Here is a 17,273-nt window from a genome sequence, read left to right as displayed (position 1 = left end):
ATTTATCATCTACAAGTAGAATCATCAACATGCAAGCAGGGGGAAAGGAGTTTATCCACATACTATTCAGCCCTTCAGTCTAGAAAGAGTTAGACTACTATCAAAGTATTGAGCGGGAGAATGATAAAGATGCAAAAGCTTACAAATAACTAGTCTTTCAACAACGGGTTTTTGCCATCCTATTGGGTCTCAACCCCATGTATGAACACATTAGAGTGCAGATTTTGGGAAGCAAGGACTTCCCTTCTGTTCAAGAGGTATATGCATTAGTCCAGTTAGAAGAAAGTAGGAGGTCTGCCATGAATGCTCCTGAGAGGGAGAATGTTGTCTTAGCTGTGAAAGGAAACACAAATTCGGGAAAAAGAGATGGGCACAAATGACAACAAAAAATTGTGGTGTACTCATCGTCAGAAATCTAGGCACACCAGTGAAACTTGTTGGGAATTGATTGGAAAACTGAAGTGGGCACAAGAACTAGGAAAAAGGTCAGGACAAGAAGAGGACAAGAAACCAAATCAGAAATATACTTCAGAAAACTTAGCATCCCATGCCCCCCCCCCCACCCAAAGTTCTGATCTTAAGGAAGATGTTATCAACTCCTTCTATGACCATTTGGAACAATATTGTAGGGCTCTCCGACAGGCTGCTCCTAGACCTACACCTTCGACCTCCTTTGCATCCTCCTCAGGTAACTCAATCTCATCTTTTCATGTGACCTCTAACATTCCGGAATCCCCACGGGTTATTGATTCTGGTGCTTCAAATCATATGACCGGTAAGTCTACTCTATCCATTCATATGCCCTACTCTCTAGCAGAGATAAAGTGAGGTTAGCAGATGGATCCTTCTCCATTGCTGGTTGGGGATCTATGCCCTTCCTCTCTGTAATGTTTTACACGATCCAAAATCACCTATAAATTTGTTGTCCATTAGCAATATTACTCATGCCCTGAATTGTTCAGGATCTATGCCCTTCCTCTCTTCCACATTCTTGTGTTTTTCAGAATTTGACCTCTAGGAGGACGATTGGTGGAGGGAACACGGTTTATGGTCTCAATGTATTGAGGATATAGTTGGCCTTGCAGCTTCAGCTTCTGAGTCTTTGGGATTGAGTCAATCAAGTAAGAGTCAATTTGTTTTGTGGCGCCATCGATTGGGTCATATGTCTTTTGAGTCTTTGAAATGTTTCTTTCCAAAATTGTTCAAGTCTATGTTTGTCAGTGAGTTTCAGTGTCAAGTCTGCTAGTTTTTTTTTTTTTGATGAATGAAGATAATTTCATTAAATCAGAAAAAAGGCAATACAGCAAACCCAAGAAGAGGCACGAGTTGTTACCTCTTCAAAAAAAAAACTATTACATCAAATTAAAACAAAAATAGCCAGAAGTAAAATTACAGAGCAGCCCAAAATAAATTTCCCCTTGTGGCCCCCTACTTAGCTAAACCATCCGCTAAGGTATTTGCTGATCTTCCCACCCAAAGAGAGGTAACAATCATGTTTCTTGTAAGCCAGTTGACTTTCCTCAATAAATCTCTGTGTCTCCACATGGCTAAAGCTGGGTCTGTCAGCCATCCCACAACAATCTGAGAGTCTCCTTCCACTACCAGGTGCTGAACTCCTAACTGTTCTGCAATCTGAATACCTTGTACCACCGCTAAAATCTCAGCTCTATTAGAGTCTCCTATTCCCACAGGGCCTGAAAACAAGGCTAAGATGTTGCTCTCCGTGTCTCTCAGCACCCCTCCAATCCCCAGTGGGCCTAGGTTTCCCTTGGCTGCTGCCATCAAAGTTCAGCTTTACCCATCCTTCAGGTGGGGGGATCCACATTGCAGATTCCGTGTCCTTCCTTGTATGGCTATTAGCCACCGCTATACAATTTCTCCAAATATCATCAAAGGAAAAGGTATGAAAGAAGTCCATAGTTCTCAACCAATGAATGGTCCTAGTCAAAATACAATCCTAAACAGCCTGAATGCTTCTTTCCTTTTCCTTGAATATCCTTGCATTCCTTTCTTCCCAGATTGTCCACAATGCAGCTGCTCTAATACATCTCCACATCAATTTTTCTTTTTTTTACTAGTCTGCTAGTTAAGTAAGCATTGTAGAATATCATATCCTTTACATAATAAAAGATAAGACTTTCCTTTTCATCTTGTGTACTCTGATGTTTGGGGCTTTGTTAATATTCCAATTGAGAATGTCTACAAGTATTCCATTTCATTTAAAGATGATTTTTCTCAATACACTTGGGTTTACCCAATGCACTCAAGGGAAGAAGTTCCTAAACTTGTGAAAGGCTTTCGACGCATGATATATACTTAGTTTTAATCCTAGTCAAACAATGCAACATAGTTTTCAAGGTGCCAAGGCAAGGCTGGGCGATAGGGGGGCGCCTAGTCACCTAGGCGATGGATTTTTTTTTAAGTAAAAACATGTACCCTAGGGTAGTTCCCTAGGTTCCATAATCATATTTCCTTAATAAATATCAATAATATTTATAAGAAAAGTATAAACTTTATGTTAAAGTATAGAAAATCAACATAGTCCAACATATTCATGAGAAGAAAAAGAAGAAAGAAAAGAAAATTCGAAAAATATAGGGGCTGAACCCCTATTTCTGTTATAGGAAAAGAAGAAAAGAAAAGGTGGAAGAAGAAGAAGAAGAAATTAGTATATAAAAACACAAAATTAGTAAAGAAAAAGAAGAAAATATGTTGATTGGACAACATTTTACGTTCTTTCTTATTGGTTCAGATTTTCGAGTCTTTGAGGGTTCAATATAGCATTAAGCAATGTTTGTGTTGATTAAACCCTAACAAATAAGAAAATAACAAAAGAAATTAGTATATAAACACACAAAATGAATATTTTAGTTTAAAAATGTGTATTTTATAATTATAACCTCAAAAAATTAAGAATATAAAAGTTTGTTATAACACGCTATAGAAAATTTCTTGGCAATTAGGCGAGGTGAGACTTCAAGGGCGCCTTGTCACCTAGGCACCCACCTTGACAACTATGCAATGCAAAGGAGTATTTCCAAGGTGACTTAATGGAGTTTTTAGCTTCTTGTGGCTTCCTCCGTTGGAGCTTTAGTTCTAGAACCCCTCAACAAAATGGGGTTATGAAGAGAAAGAATCACCATCTCCTAGAAGTTGCTCGGGGGATGCTTTTGCAGATGAATGTTCCAAAGAGACTCTGCAAATATACATTACACACACATACACACAGATATATATATATATATATATATATGTATCTCTTAATGAAAAAAAAAAATATATATATATATTTATATTTGAGAAGAAGTTAACTTTATTGAAAACAAGAATGGCACATGAGGAGATGTACATAGAGATCAGACACTCAAAGAGTTATATAGGCAGAAAACTATCACTGAATAAGTAATCCCAGTAAGCGCCAGATTTAGCTAGACTGTCGGCTTTAGAATTTAGCTCTCCCTGAACCCAGCTCATGTGTGCATTCAAGGAGGAGAGGATGTCTCTCGCTTCAACCAAGTAGTGAGCTAAGGCCCAAGGACCACTATCGGGATTAGTAAGCCAATTAATGGTGTTGGCTAAATCTCCTTTGATGGTAAGATTTAATAAATCCAGGTCTCTTGCAATCCTAATGTCGGTTAATGCTGCCATGACTTCAGCCTTTGTTGAAGAAGCTATCCCAATTGGTCCACTAAAAGCCCAACTGATAGTACCATCTCTTCTTCTAATTACACCTCCAATACCAGCTGCACCTGGGTTTCCAAATGCGCTCCCATCAAAGTACAAAGTTGTCTCCCCTTCCTCAGCAACTCTGCGACTATGGGAAGTGTTGAGCTGTATTTGGTTACAGTGGAGAAAATTTATAGTATTTCTTTGGAGGTCAGTAAAGGTGACACCTCTAGAATAATCTGAGCTGGAAGTCCGCAGGAAGCATATGTAACAGATTAAAGAAATAAGCTCCTCACAGTTTTTTGTTCTGTTGTTAAACACCCAGTTATTTCCCTCTTCCCAAATGCTCCAAAATATAGCATGTGCAGCAGATTGCCACAAAGTTTTCCCTCTTTTGCTTAAACCTCTTCATGTCCATTGTCCTAAACATTCAACCACATGTTCTAGGAAAACCCAACTGTACTCAAATAATGTTAGGAAAAAGTTCCAAAATTTTCTGGTTTCCTCACAGTGAAGAAGGATGTGGTTGGCGGATTCCCCGACTTTAAGGCAGAAGCAACAAACATGAGGGGATAAATATGACCTTCCATGATTCTTTTTCTGAAGGAGATCGTTAAGTGTTGATTCTCTTTAAGATGGCCTCCCACACAAAAAAACAGACCCTGGAAGGGATATGGGCACACCAAATTCTCTTGAAGGGGCACTGATCAGTGGTTTGTTCTTCCCTAACTAAAGCATAAAAGCAAGATTTGGTTGAAAACTTACCAGCCAGGTGAAGGGTCCAAACACGAAGGTCAAGGGAATTTTGGGAGAGGCATACCTCTCTCAGGGTGAACAAGAATTTAGTGATTTCACTGAATTCCAGGTCCCTTAGTGGCCTCCTAAGAGAGTTAGGTTCCAATTGAAATGGGGGGGGGAAGGGGGCGGGGCGGTAAAACCTGGGATATGAGAGCTTCTTGGTTTAAGGTGAGGCTGAAAAGGCGAGGGAAGGAGTTGGCCAAGGTTGAGTTACCCCACCAAAGATCAGTCCAGAACTTGATTCTATTACCCTTGCAAACCTTATATTTGATAAAAGAGATGAAAGAAGTGTAAGTCGAGGTTATAGTTTTCCAAGGGTGAGTGTCTTTGACCCGGTTCAAGTGAAAGTTGTTATCCTAACCGTTGGTGTGATTCCCGTATTTGCTAGTGATTACAGCAGTCCATAGCACATTTGGTTTCAGAGGGAATCGCCACAACCATTTACTGAGAAGAGATGTGTTTATTTCTTTCAAGTGGCCTACTCCCAACCAACCACCCTCCTTTGGTTTGCAAACCTGAGACCAGATCACAATGTGAGAGCCCCTTTCTCCACCCCCTTCCCAAATAAAATTTCTCTGAAGCTTTTCTAACTGAATAGCTATTTTGCTGGGTAAGTGGAAAACAGAAAGGTAGTAGGTGGGTAGGTTTGCCAAAGAGTCTCAAATGAGAGTGAGTCTCCCCCCTTTGGAGGGAGAGTTCCTTTTCCACGTGGCTAGCTTCTTCTCACATTTTTCTAGCACTGGTTCCCAAAAACTTTGATTCCACGGATTCCCTCCAAGAGGCATCCCTAGATAGGAGAAGGGGAGATTCTCCGCTTTGCATCCCAAAATCTCTGTGAAAGTATCCAAGGAGTGAGCACCAACTAGATTTAGGCCTATGATACTGCTCTTAGAGAAGTTGACTTGCAGTCCAGAAATCCATTCAAAGCAGGTGATGGCCCTTTTCAAATTTGAAACAATTTCCTCATCATTTCTAGGAAAAGGATAGTGTCGTTGGCAAATTGGAGATGTGAAATCTGAGTGGCTTCACGTCCAACTTCAAAACCTCTCAATAAACCCAAAGAAGTAGCCTTCTTCACCAATTGGCTAAAAATTTTTGTGACAAGAGTAAAAGGCAACAGGGAGAATGGGCAACCTTGTCTTAGTCCCCTGCTCGCGTTAAAATATCCTTTTGGCTGCTCATTAATTAATAATGAGAACCAGGTGGAACTTATACACCCCTCAACCCATTGAATCCACTTCCTGCCAAAACCCATTAGCCTCATAATTTCCATAAGACACTCCCAGTCTACTTTGTCATATGCTTTTTCCAAGTCGAGCTTCACATGTTGAAGGATATAGGGAAACTTGGTGTTGAACTTATGGACTCCTATTGATCCTAACACAAATTGTCAACTACAAATGGGTAGACTATTGAAGACATTACCAGTGTATGACATAGCTAGACATTTTTTATGTTGTTACTGTTATAAGCTAGTACATACACTCACTAGAGATACACATGCTGCACCAGCAGAGAGAATCCTTGCATATCTTAACTCTTAAGGGAGGGCCTGGGAGAGGTATTCTATTCTCTATTCATGGGCATATGAGGGTATAGGGATTCACTAATGTTGATTGGGCAAGTTCCCTAGATGACAGTTCTACATCAGGCTATTATACCTTGGTAGCAGGAAACCTTATCTCTTGGATGAGTAAAAGGCAAACAGTTGTTGTTCATTCTAGTGTTGAGGCTAAGTATTGAGGTATGGCAGATGGGAGTATCTAAGAAACTATGGGTTCAATGCATACTAGATGACTTGGGAGATGATTATGACAAACCTATGATGTTATATTGTGACAACCAAGCAGCTATGAATATCAACTCGTAATTTGGGTTAAGACCTTGAGCTTGTTCTCAGATTTTCAGATTGATGATTTCTTCTGAGCATGGGGGACTATAGCTGTCTCATCTTCTAGAAGACAAGTTGACATAGTAGTATGGTCTCCCCCACCTCGTGACTGGTTGAAACTGAATTTTGATGGGGGCAGTGTGGACAACCTAGGCCCCACTGGAATTAGATGAGCTATCAGGGATGAGGATGGCAAAGTATGTGCTTTTTTCTTGGGTCAAACTGGGCAAAGTGATGTGGCATCAACAGAATTCTTAGCTGCTGTATTTAGGCTTGAGAAAGCTAAAGAACTGGACCTGGAAAGGCTAATTATTGAAGGTGATTCCAAAACAGTTGTAGACTGGCTAAGGAAAGGGGAAGGAGTCTCTTGGCACATAAAGAATGGCCTTAGGAGTTCAAAAGGCTCTCCAGGGATATGTTGATTCAAATTAATTGGGTTAGAAGATTGGCCAACAGTTTGGCAGATAGTTTAGTTAAACAAGGGGTACAAAGACAGTCTATGTTTTGGACCTATCTGTAATATTTGGGGGTTTGGACATTTGGCGTCCTTTTGTATCCTTCACAACTTCTGGTTGCACTGCCTTATTTAACTCGTAATGATAAAATTAAGATTTATTACAACCATGTTGACTATTCCAACAGCCCAACCTTACAATAAGAATCACACTTTAGCCCAAAACAAGTTTTGTCTATTAAACCCTTGTTTTGCTAGTGAAACTACATCCCATTTGCAGTTCTTCTAAACCAGTTAAAATTGATATCAATGTTTTAAAACGTGAAGGCATGACGCAAGGCGTTCCACTACCTAGAAGTGTGAGGCATAGTTCAGACATACGAAGCGTAAGCCTCCCAAACACATGCCTCCTTGAGAGGAGGGGGTGAGGAAGAAAAAGAAGAAAAAAATCTCATTTTTCTTTAATTTTAATAAAATCTTTTATACTAAGAAAAATGAAGATACATAGCACTAGTTGAAAGGGCCCATTTTCTTTTCCCTTATCTTCCCTTCCCTTTTCTTTTTCTTCCCCTTCCCTTTCTTTTCCTTTCCTTTCCTTTCCTTTCCTTTCTTTCTATCTTTTTACATGAGGTGTGCATGAGGTGTATGCCTCAAAGGTGTCAGCGCCTCTGGCATACGCCTCAGGGCGTTTTGGGGGTGCCTTGACTGGAGGCGCCTCCCACACCTTTTAAAACACTGATTGATATTCAGCTTCCTTGATAAGCATTCTATCTCCCGAAAGGCATGCCTATAGACCCAAGGAGCTGGGTTGCTACAACTTGTCCAAGAAACAACCAGTTTCAAATATCCTACTTCTAACTGTAGGAAGCCAAGTTGCTATGCTAATCTCATTCCTTGCAGCAATGCCAAAATTTCAGATCTTAAAAAGTCTCCAACTCCAATTGGTCCTGAGTACATAGCCATGACTTACCTGAAGAATCTCTGAATACACCCCCCCAAAAAAAAAAATTCCTGCAAACCTGGATTGCCCAAGAAAATTCCATATATGATTGTGTCAGTTCAGCCCATATGTCATCCACCTAAAATATTTTAAAGATTTCCAGTGTTCTTATCAAATGTGCAACTTCAACCCTTATACTCTATATTATCTCCTCCTTAGGCCTTCTTTTCTCATTAAAAATTCTTTTGTTCCTTTCTTCTCATACCAAGGATCTAATGGAATACTATATATCCGTATCTTATCATTTCATATTAATGAAGAAATGCATTTTATATGCACTCAGGAACTAGTGTTGATTGAGGAGAAGAGGAAGGAGTTCAGCTTAGCATTTGAAGCTCAAATTATCCTAGTCAGACTTGGATTGAACCTGTCCAAATTGTGGCTCATTGGCAATCTAGACTTTTGCTTGGAGGATCAGAGATGCATTATAAGTTCTGTTTAGGATTTCCATGTAGGCACCATTGTCTATTTAATACAAATTGACAGTAACATTCTCCCAGACAAGGACATAACAAGAAATCAAATGCAGCCAACTTCAGAAAAGAGGTAATAAGCTTTTTGATCAAAATAAAGTCTACTGAATTTTTTATAAGGGTGAAATCTCTCTGTGGTGCAATTGTACTATTTTTCATTATTTTTAATGAAGTTTCTGATCAGTTTACCAATTAAAAAAAGCCCATGAATACTTCCTGCATGAAATTGGAGCTTTTTCTTCAAATTCTCCAAGTAAGAAGGCTGGGATGTCCATATAATATAAACAAGCATAGCAGTTATCTATAGGACAATATAAAAAGGCTTGTCCTTTTATGTAGTAAATAAAAAATTGAGTAAAGCATGCTGACCGTCAAAATCTGAGTAGCCAACTGCTCCCTGGCAAGAGGATCATGCAAAAGAACCACCAACCGTGCAAAGAGATCCTGTATTTACATGCACCAAACAGATAAAATTTATGTTCATACAGGAGCAAACCATCATCACCCAAGATTTATCCCCACTATATGGGCTCGGATCATAGAGAAGAAAATTTGTACATAAAATACATTATATGTCATCTAAGATTCTACCTCAGGGTTGGGAATGTCAGTACGAGCTTTACAGTCAGTAAGAACTGAACTGGCATAAGATGATCTGTGCCTACATAGTTCAGAGATACATCTGCAAACCTGTAAAAACAGCATAATTAGATTCAAGATACAGAATGAACATCACAGTTCCAAAACTCCACCAACCAAATGCCATGTACGAGCAAATCCACACATAAACACCCATTCACACCACCAGGACCTAGTTTAATGCAACATCATACATGCCAAGAACATGCACCAAAATAAAGTTCTTAATAAGGACTAGATCTGTGTAATTTTTAAACAGGTAGAAACAACAAATATGAAATTCACCTACCGTGGCAGCTGCCCCAGTATACTTCCTTGGGACAATCATCTTCAAAAGAAAAGGCCAAAGAACATACTGCAGAAATATTTAATTCCAAATATAAGATGTTATTCGCAGTAAAGAATGTTGGTTCCAGACTAGTAAAAGGATTTTTATGCAAAAGGCAAGTCATTATATATTATGTCCCCGAAAAGAAAATTCCAAGTAAAAATCTATATTTTATGCCTGAAGAGAACAAACAATTACCTCCATTTCAGGAATAGTAATAGTCAGCAAAAGAAGACCCTTCTCACAAATTGATCTCAACTCTGCTGGACAAGCAGCCCCAATCTTCACCTGAGGAGAACATCAAGTCAGTTAGGGGTGAGCAAAAAAAACCGAAAAACTGAAACAACCGAAAAAACTGACCGAAACCAAACTGAAAAATCGGTTAACCAAACCGGTCAGTTCGGTTTTGGTTCGGTGGTTTTAAAAAACTTAAGGTACCGGTTCGGTCTCGGTTAACCAATATAGAAAACTTGCGGTTAACCGAACCGACCGGTATACATATATTTCTATATATTTGTGTATATTATATATTTTTTATTTTTTATATATTATAAATTAATAAATATGCATTATATATAAATATATATTTTTATTTTTATTATGTATATATTTATAATATATATTGTAAAAATTAAAAACCGAAAAACCGACGAACTGAACAGGAAGTTAATCGAATGGCTTCAGTTCAGTTTCGGTTACCGGTTTTTGGTAGTACCAGTTCGGTTCCAAAAAAAAGCACCATGGTTTGGTTAAGCGAACCGTGAGCACCCCTAAGGTCAGTACTGCATAGCATCTACCAATTCAAGGTGACAACAGAGCAGATCAAACAAACCCAGTTTGGGACATGGTTTGTACATATGTGTATTTATCATGTGCATGGCAACACCTTCCATGAGGATGGAATGGGTCTAGGGACCTTAACATATGTTTACAGTCATCTTTTACGGTAAAACCAGGTCAGGACATGTATAAGGTTGGCTTATTGATAGCTTAGTCTGTGATAAGCATGGCCAGAAACCAATTAAGCCCAGTCAATCTACTCCTGTGCCAGAAGTGAGCATTAAAGAAACTAAATTTGGGCAACCTAAATGGCATTTAAGTTAATTTGGAACCTCCAGTCTCTTTTGTTGGAATGCATGGAAAGAAATGCTTGATCGAACATCCTTGGAGTTCTCAAAATTGTTCAACTCCTGATCTGAGATGGCACAATGGTGTACAAGATATTCAACAAACAACTCTCCTGAAGGACCAACCACGTAACAGTTTGATGCCATAACCACTATCAACTGACACCAACAAGCATTTCAATAATACCATTAGTAAGAATTATAAATCTTCTTACCACAAAAAATGCAAAAACCATCCAGCATTAACAATTCAAAGACAATATTATAGCAACCAAAAACCAAAAGGGTGAAAACCCAGATGACGGGGGGTCACACAGAAATCTTATGGGCGAAGTCCTTTGAACAATGCATGACAGACTGATAACAAGCATTTGAGATTGGATTATCAATGCATGATGGACTGAAGTCCATACTTCCTCTCTCATGTTCACATACACAATACAGGCAATTCCTAATCCAACACATCTAGAACGTTCACAAACATAAAATATAAGGCGCCATATGATCCAAGGTGTTTAGTTAAAATAGTCTAATCTTAACAAGTTGGGCAATTAGTTCAAATGAAAAACCAAAATACCCAATTAATGCATGTGTTAATGTAGGGATATTTCTATCTTTATACTTATGTTGAGGTTGCTGATCTGTAATATTATATTAGAACTAGTGTCCCTCACTTAAATAAGGGCACATGTATCTTTTCCATTATATTAATAATATAAAAACATGTCTGGCCGAATGGGAGAGTGACTTTTCCCTAATTCGAACCAGACTTTTCTTCTCTCCTTTTCTCCTCCTTTCTCTCTCTCTTTCTTCCCTCTTTCTTCCTCTTTCTTCTTGGCTGTTATCAGACTAACAGAACTCAAAGGCAGGCCGAATTATAACATGGTATCAGAGCACAACTAAGCAACTCGGATCTGCCCAGATTTCTGTTCTCTGCGCACTCAATCTAGGGTTTTCCTTTGATTTCTCTGCCATCGATTGGAGATAAGGGAAAGGGCTGAAAAGGAGTGATTGCCCTCTTCCCTTGGAGGTTTCTATGCCTCCAGTTGTGTCTTGTGTGGTCGGTTGCTGTGGTTTCTAAGAAGCCCTCCCCTAATCGATGAAGAGAAAAGGGCTGATTCGTGTGGTGCAGTGAGTGTCTTGTGTGGACTGATTTTCTTTTCGTGTGGTTTGTCTTTCAAGTGATGAGGTAAGAGATTTCTATGCATATTTTCTGTTATGAATCAAATAAGAATTATGTTTCAGATCGTATGATGGGATTTCAGACTGTAGTGTGCTAGGGTTTATGCTGTTTTTTTTTGTGTGATTCGAAGGAGGAGTGGTGCTCATATAGTGGTGAAATTTCAGGTAGTCGTAGGGTAGGGTTTGTGGTGTAAAGAGTGTAATCTTCAGCAATAACAAGTGCTGAAACCAGTGTGATCAGTGTGATCAAACAGTGTGCAGTGTGCCGAATTCAGTGATAACAGAACTCAGCAATGGGAGATAACAGTGATAGCAAATCTAATGTGATGATACCTACTGACTACCTGAATGTTCAAATGACCTCCATTAAACTGAATGGAGAGAATTATGTACCTTGGGCTAAATCTGTAGAAGTTTTTCTGAAGGCAAAGAAGAAGGTGAAACACATAAGGGAGGAGAAACCCTCCACTGATTCTCATGAGTATGAAGACTGGGAACAAGAGAATGCACAAATTATCACGTGTTTATGGAATAGTATGGAACCCAAGATTAGTGCAAATTTCATGTTTCTTGACACTGCCAAAGATGTGTGGGACCACGCTAAGAAGTTGTATATTGGTCAAGACAATACAACCAGAGTATATCAATTGTATCAGGAATACTTTAATCTGCAACAGGGCAATCAGAGTCTTGAGGAGTACTATGCTTGTATGAGAAACATCCGTAATGAGTTGAATGTTTATCACCCCCTCACTTCTGATGTCAAAATTCAGCAACAACAGAGAGAACAGTTTGATGTGATTCGATTTTTGGTGGGGCTGAAATCTGAGTATGAACCAGTACGGACTCAGATACTAGGAGGGTCAGCTCTCCCTTCTTTAGAAGAGGTGTTTGCTCGACTTCGTAGGACTTCTATTGGATCTACTGAGAACTCTAATGTCTCAGATAGATCAGCTTTTGCAGTGTCAAGGGGTTGTGGTGTTAGAGGTGGAGCTCGAGGAGCTCAGTCTGGCCATGGTGGTAGTAGTGGTCCGGTATAAGGCCGGAGTGGTGGTGGTGGACCTACATATAACCGTGGTAGTGGTCGTACTGGAGGTAGAGATTCAGGGGGAGCCCGTGGTAGAGGACGTGGCTCGAGTCCGAGGAGGTGTACTCATTGTGGTATGGATGGACATACCATTAATTATTGCTATGACTTGCATGGTCCATCCTCAACCTGGGCCAATCATGCCATGACTAGTGACACCAGTTCCAGTTTCAGACAGGAGAATCGTTCAGCTGATCAAATGCCTCCAACATCCCCAGATGGTTCCGGGAATGAGATGGTGAGTGTTCCCCGTGATGAGTATGAGAGGTTTGTCCAATCCACATCTCAGTAGAACACGGCTACTTTCGCACACTCAGGTATGGCTTGTTTGGCATCCACACCCAATCCCTGGATTATTGACTCTGGAGCCTCTGATCACATGACTAGAACTCCAGGTGTGTTTTCTTCCCTCTCCCATTGCTCAACATCACAATCTGTTACCCTTGCTAATGATTCCACATCCTCCATTTGTGGTTTTGGAAATGTTGACCTGGACCCTGTATCCCTATCCTTAGTTTTGTATGTCCCTAAATTTCTGCTTAACCTTATGACTGTTAGTAAGCTGATCAAGTCACTTAATTGTTCCATTACCTTTTACCCTTCTATGTGTGTTTTTCAGGATCTCAAGACGGGGATGAAGATTGGTGGAGGGCATGAAGCTGGTGGATTGTATTATCTTGACGGCGGTGGAAGAACATCAACAGCTCTCCAGTCATCTCTCTCTCCTCTCCAGTGGCACTGTCGATTTGGTCATCCTTCGCTGAAAGTTTTGAAATATTTGGCCCCTTCGTTGAGTCAACTTTCTGCTTTAGATTGTGAGTCGTGTCAGTTTGGGAAACACCATCGTGTTCCCTTTAGTTCTAGGGTTGATAACCGTGTGTCGAGTCCTTTTTCTTTGATTCACTCGGTATAAAATAATGCCATACAATGGATATAGATATTTTGTCATTTTTGTTGATGATTTTTCAAAGATGACGTGGCTCTATTTAATGAAAGAAAGAAGTGAATTGTTTACCATCTTCCAGAAATTTTATGCTGAGATTTGCAATCAATTTGGTGTTCACATTAAAATTTTTCGTTCTGATAATGGCTGTGAATATCTATCTTCTTCATTTCAAGAATACTTGGACCAAAATGGCATTATACATCAGACCTCATGTACCTGCACCCCACAACAAAATGGGGTGGCTGAGAGAAAGAATCGTCATCTCTTGGAAACAACACGATCCCTCATGCATCACATGAATGTTCCCAAACCCTTTTGGAGTGATGCGGTGCTTACTTCTTGCTTCTTGATTAATCGGATGCCCACGTCTATCCTTGATGGTCATTCCCCATTTACTACCTTGTTTCCCACCTTGTCTCCGTTTCCTCTTTCTCCTCGGGTATTTGGGTGTGTCTGTTTCGTCATAATCTGGGCCCCGGGAACGACAGGTCAGATGCATGATCCCTTAAGTGCATCATGCCGATTTTGTTCCCCTTGTTCCAGTCATGACCAAGTCCTTGCCTCCAGTGCCACCACCTATTGAACGCCCACCTATCCGTCAAGTGTATACACATCGACCACATGTATCGGCTGCTACTCCTCCAGCTCCATCACTGTCGACAGATCCGGCAGTTGTCTCCACACCAGCCCCGAACCCAGTATCTGATCTTGGTCTTCCCATTGCCTTGCGGAAAGGTAAACGCACTTGCACCCTTCATCCTATTTCTAATCATGTTTCACTCACTCACCTTTCCGCCTCCCATCGCCAGTTTATCTCTTTGTTATCCTCAGTTGTTGTTCCTAAGGATGTCCAGGAAGCCCTTGCCTCTCCAGGGTGGTGTCGTGCAATGGAAGAAGAGCTCTCAGCTCTACTTCATAATCATACTTGGGACCTCACCGCTCTTCCTCCTGGGAAGCAAGTTGGCGGTTGTAAGTGGGTTTATACTGTTAAGTATTTGCCTGATGGTAGTGTTGAACGCCTGAAAGCTTGATTGGTTGCAAAAGGGTACTCCCAAACCTATGGTATTGACTACACAAAGACTTTCTCCCCAGTTGCTAAGATAGGATCGGTTTGTGTTGTGATCTCTCTTGCAGTTATGTATGATTGGCCCCTATATCAGCTTGATATCAAGAATGCCTTTTTGCATGGTGATTTGCTCGAGGAGGTCTACATGGAGCAACCACCAGGGTTTGTTGCTCAGGGGGAGGATGGTAAGGTATGCAGACTAAAGAAGGCTATATATGGGCTTAAACAGTCTCCTCGAGCATGGTTTGGTAGGTTCAGTGAGGTGGTAAAGAAGTTTGGTATGAAGCAGTGCCAAGTTAATCATTCTGTCTTCAGTCATGACTCTTCGGTAGGAAAAATACTATTGGTGGTGTATGTAGATGATATTGTTATTACCGGGAATGATAAAATGGGCATTGACAGGTTGAAGACTTTTCTACAGGAGCATTTTCAAACAAAGGACCTTGGTAAATTGAAATATTTCTTGGGGATAGAAGTAGCAAGGTCTAAGCACGGTATTAATTTGTGTTAAGAGGAAATATGTGCTTGATTTGTAGGAGGAAACAGGTTTGTTAGGTGCTAAACCAACTGAAACACCTATGGAAACAAATACTAAACTGAGCAGTGATATGGGTGAAGTGTTTGAAGACCCTGGCAGATACCGACGACTTGTAGGTAAACTGAACTACCTAACCATTACTCGGCCAGATATTTCATTTGCAGTTAGTGTGGTAAGTCAGTTCATGTAGAAACCTCTGGTTCCTCATTGGAATGCGGTTCTAAGAATTGTGAGGTACTTAAAAGGGGCCCCAGGTCGTGATTTGATATACAAAAGTGGTGGAACACTTGAAATAGAAGGGTATACTGATGTTGACTGGGCTGGCTCTATGTCTGATAGGCGGTCTACCACAGGTTATTGCACTTTTCTGGGGGGTAATCTAGTGACATGGAAAAGTAAGAAGCAGACAGTCGTGGCAAGAAGCAGTGCAGACGCAAAATATAGAGCTATGGCACATACTGCTTGTGAATTAGTGTGGCTAAGGAACCTTCTACAGGAGGTAGGATACAACATTAATACTCCAATGAAGCTCTATTGTGACAATCAGGCTGCAGTTCATATTTCTTCTAATCCGGTGTTTCATGAAAGAACCAAGCACATAGAGGTTGACTGTCACTTTGTGAGAGAGAAGGTGCTGAATGGAGTGATAGACACTGCATACATTAATACAGGAAACCAACGGGCAGACTTATTTACAAAAGGGTTGAATCAGGGAAAAGTGGACTACATATGTAACAAGCTGGGATTATATGATATATACTCACCAGCTTGAGGGGGAGTGTTAGTGTAGGGGTATTTCTGTCTTTATACTTATGTTGAGGTTGTTGATCTGTAATATTATATTAGAACTAGTGTCCCTCACTTAAATAAGGGCACATGTGTCTTTTCCATTATATTAATAATATAAAAACATGTCTGGCCGAATGGGAGAGTGACTTTTCCCTAATTCGAACCAGACTTTTCTTCTCTCCTTTTCTCCTCCTTTCTCTCTCTCTTTCTTCCCTCTTTCTTCTTGGCTGTTATCAGACAAACATAACTCAAAGGCAGGCCAAATTATAACAGCATGCATGGATGATTTGGTTTCGATGAGTTCACATGGTCCAAAAACTTTCTTGCAACCCTACAATAAAGCACATAAAGGCTAATAATCAAGTGAAAAATCAAATCATCCAGTGAGTTCTTACCTTTTTTCCAACCCTAAATAACAGAAAAACCCCACTAACACACGGAAAAACAGAAGCTACCTCTAAGGTCTATTCCCTTACTATGACTATCAAGACTAATATGCTTTTTGTGTTTTCACATGGTCTACTACCTTCCCATGACAATTCAGAAATATGAAGGAAGCATAACATGTTGAGAAAATAGTTCAAGTGAAAAATCAATTAAGCCAATGAGTGCATGCCTGGATGATTTGGTTTCGATAAGTTCACATGGTGACAAAATTATCTCACAAGCCTACAATAAAACACAAAAATGCTAACAATCAAGTAACCTACTATGACAATCAAGAACTGCTAAGGTAGCCTAATATGTGTTGTGTGTGGTCACAGTCTACCATCATACCAAGACAAATTTGAAATATCAAGGTAGCCTAATACGTTCATTGATTTGTTTAAGTGGAAAAACAAATCACCAAATGAATGCATGCCTGAATGATTCCATTTCAATGAATTAACATGGTGACAAAATGTTCTTGCAACCCTACAATAAAACACAAAAATGGTAACAATCAAGTGCAAAACCAAATTACTCAATGAGTTCTTGCCTTTTTTTCCATCCCCAAATGACATAAAAACATCCCACTAGCATATGGAAAAATAGAGGCTTCTTCCAACTTTCCAAGGTCTACTACCTTACTATAACAATCAAGAACTGCTAAGTTAGCCTAATATGTGTTGTTGTCACATGGTCTACTACCATGACAAGTTAGAAAAATCAAGGTAGCCTAACATGTTAAGTGATTGGTTCACCGGAAAAATCAAATCACCCAATGAGTGCATGCCTGGATGATTTGGTTTCGATGAGTTAACATGGTAACACTTTCTTGCAACCCTACATTAAAACGCAAATTTTTT

General features: G+C 39.9%; 1 protein-coding gene across 5 annotated transcripts in view; it reads right to left on the bottom strand.

The window, feature by feature from the left end:
• The window catches only part of LOC104604583 (ARM repeat superfamily protein), a 123,423-nt gene that overhangs the window by 55,149 nt on the left and 51,001 nt on the right, over positions 1-17,273 (bottom strand). For all 5 annotated transcript variants that reach the window (XR_016077378.1, XR_736427.3, XR_016077379.1 and 2 more), the window contains exons 16-20: positions 10,362-10,535; positions 9,448-9,537; positions 9,211-9,276; positions 8,874-8,972; positions 8,652-8,726 (exon numbers count right to left, since the gene is read on the bottom strand). Coding sequence is in view for 1 of the 5 variants with exons in the window: in XM_010268994.2 (XP_010267296.1) it covers positions 8,652-8,726; positions 8,874-8,972; positions 9,211-9,276; positions 9,448-9,537; positions 10,362-10,535 (504 nt within the window). In the remaining 4 variants the exon portion in view is untranslated. The remainder of the gene's footprint in view (positions 1-8,651; positions 8,727-8,873; positions 8,973-9,210; positions 9,277-9,447; positions 9,538-10,361; positions 10,536-17,273) is intronic.

The sequence above is a fragment of the Nelumbo nucifera genome, chromosome 6 (genome assembly GCF_055504915.1).
Source record: "Nelumbo nucifera cultivar China Antique chromosome 6, China Antique-T2T, whole genome shotgun sequence".
NCBI lineage: Eukaryota > Viridiplantae > Streptophyta > Magnoliopsida > Proteales > Nelumbonaceae > Nelumbo > Nelumbo nucifera.
Note: the sequence above shows the minus strand (reverse complement) of the source record. Positions and strands in the feature narration are given on the sequence as shown.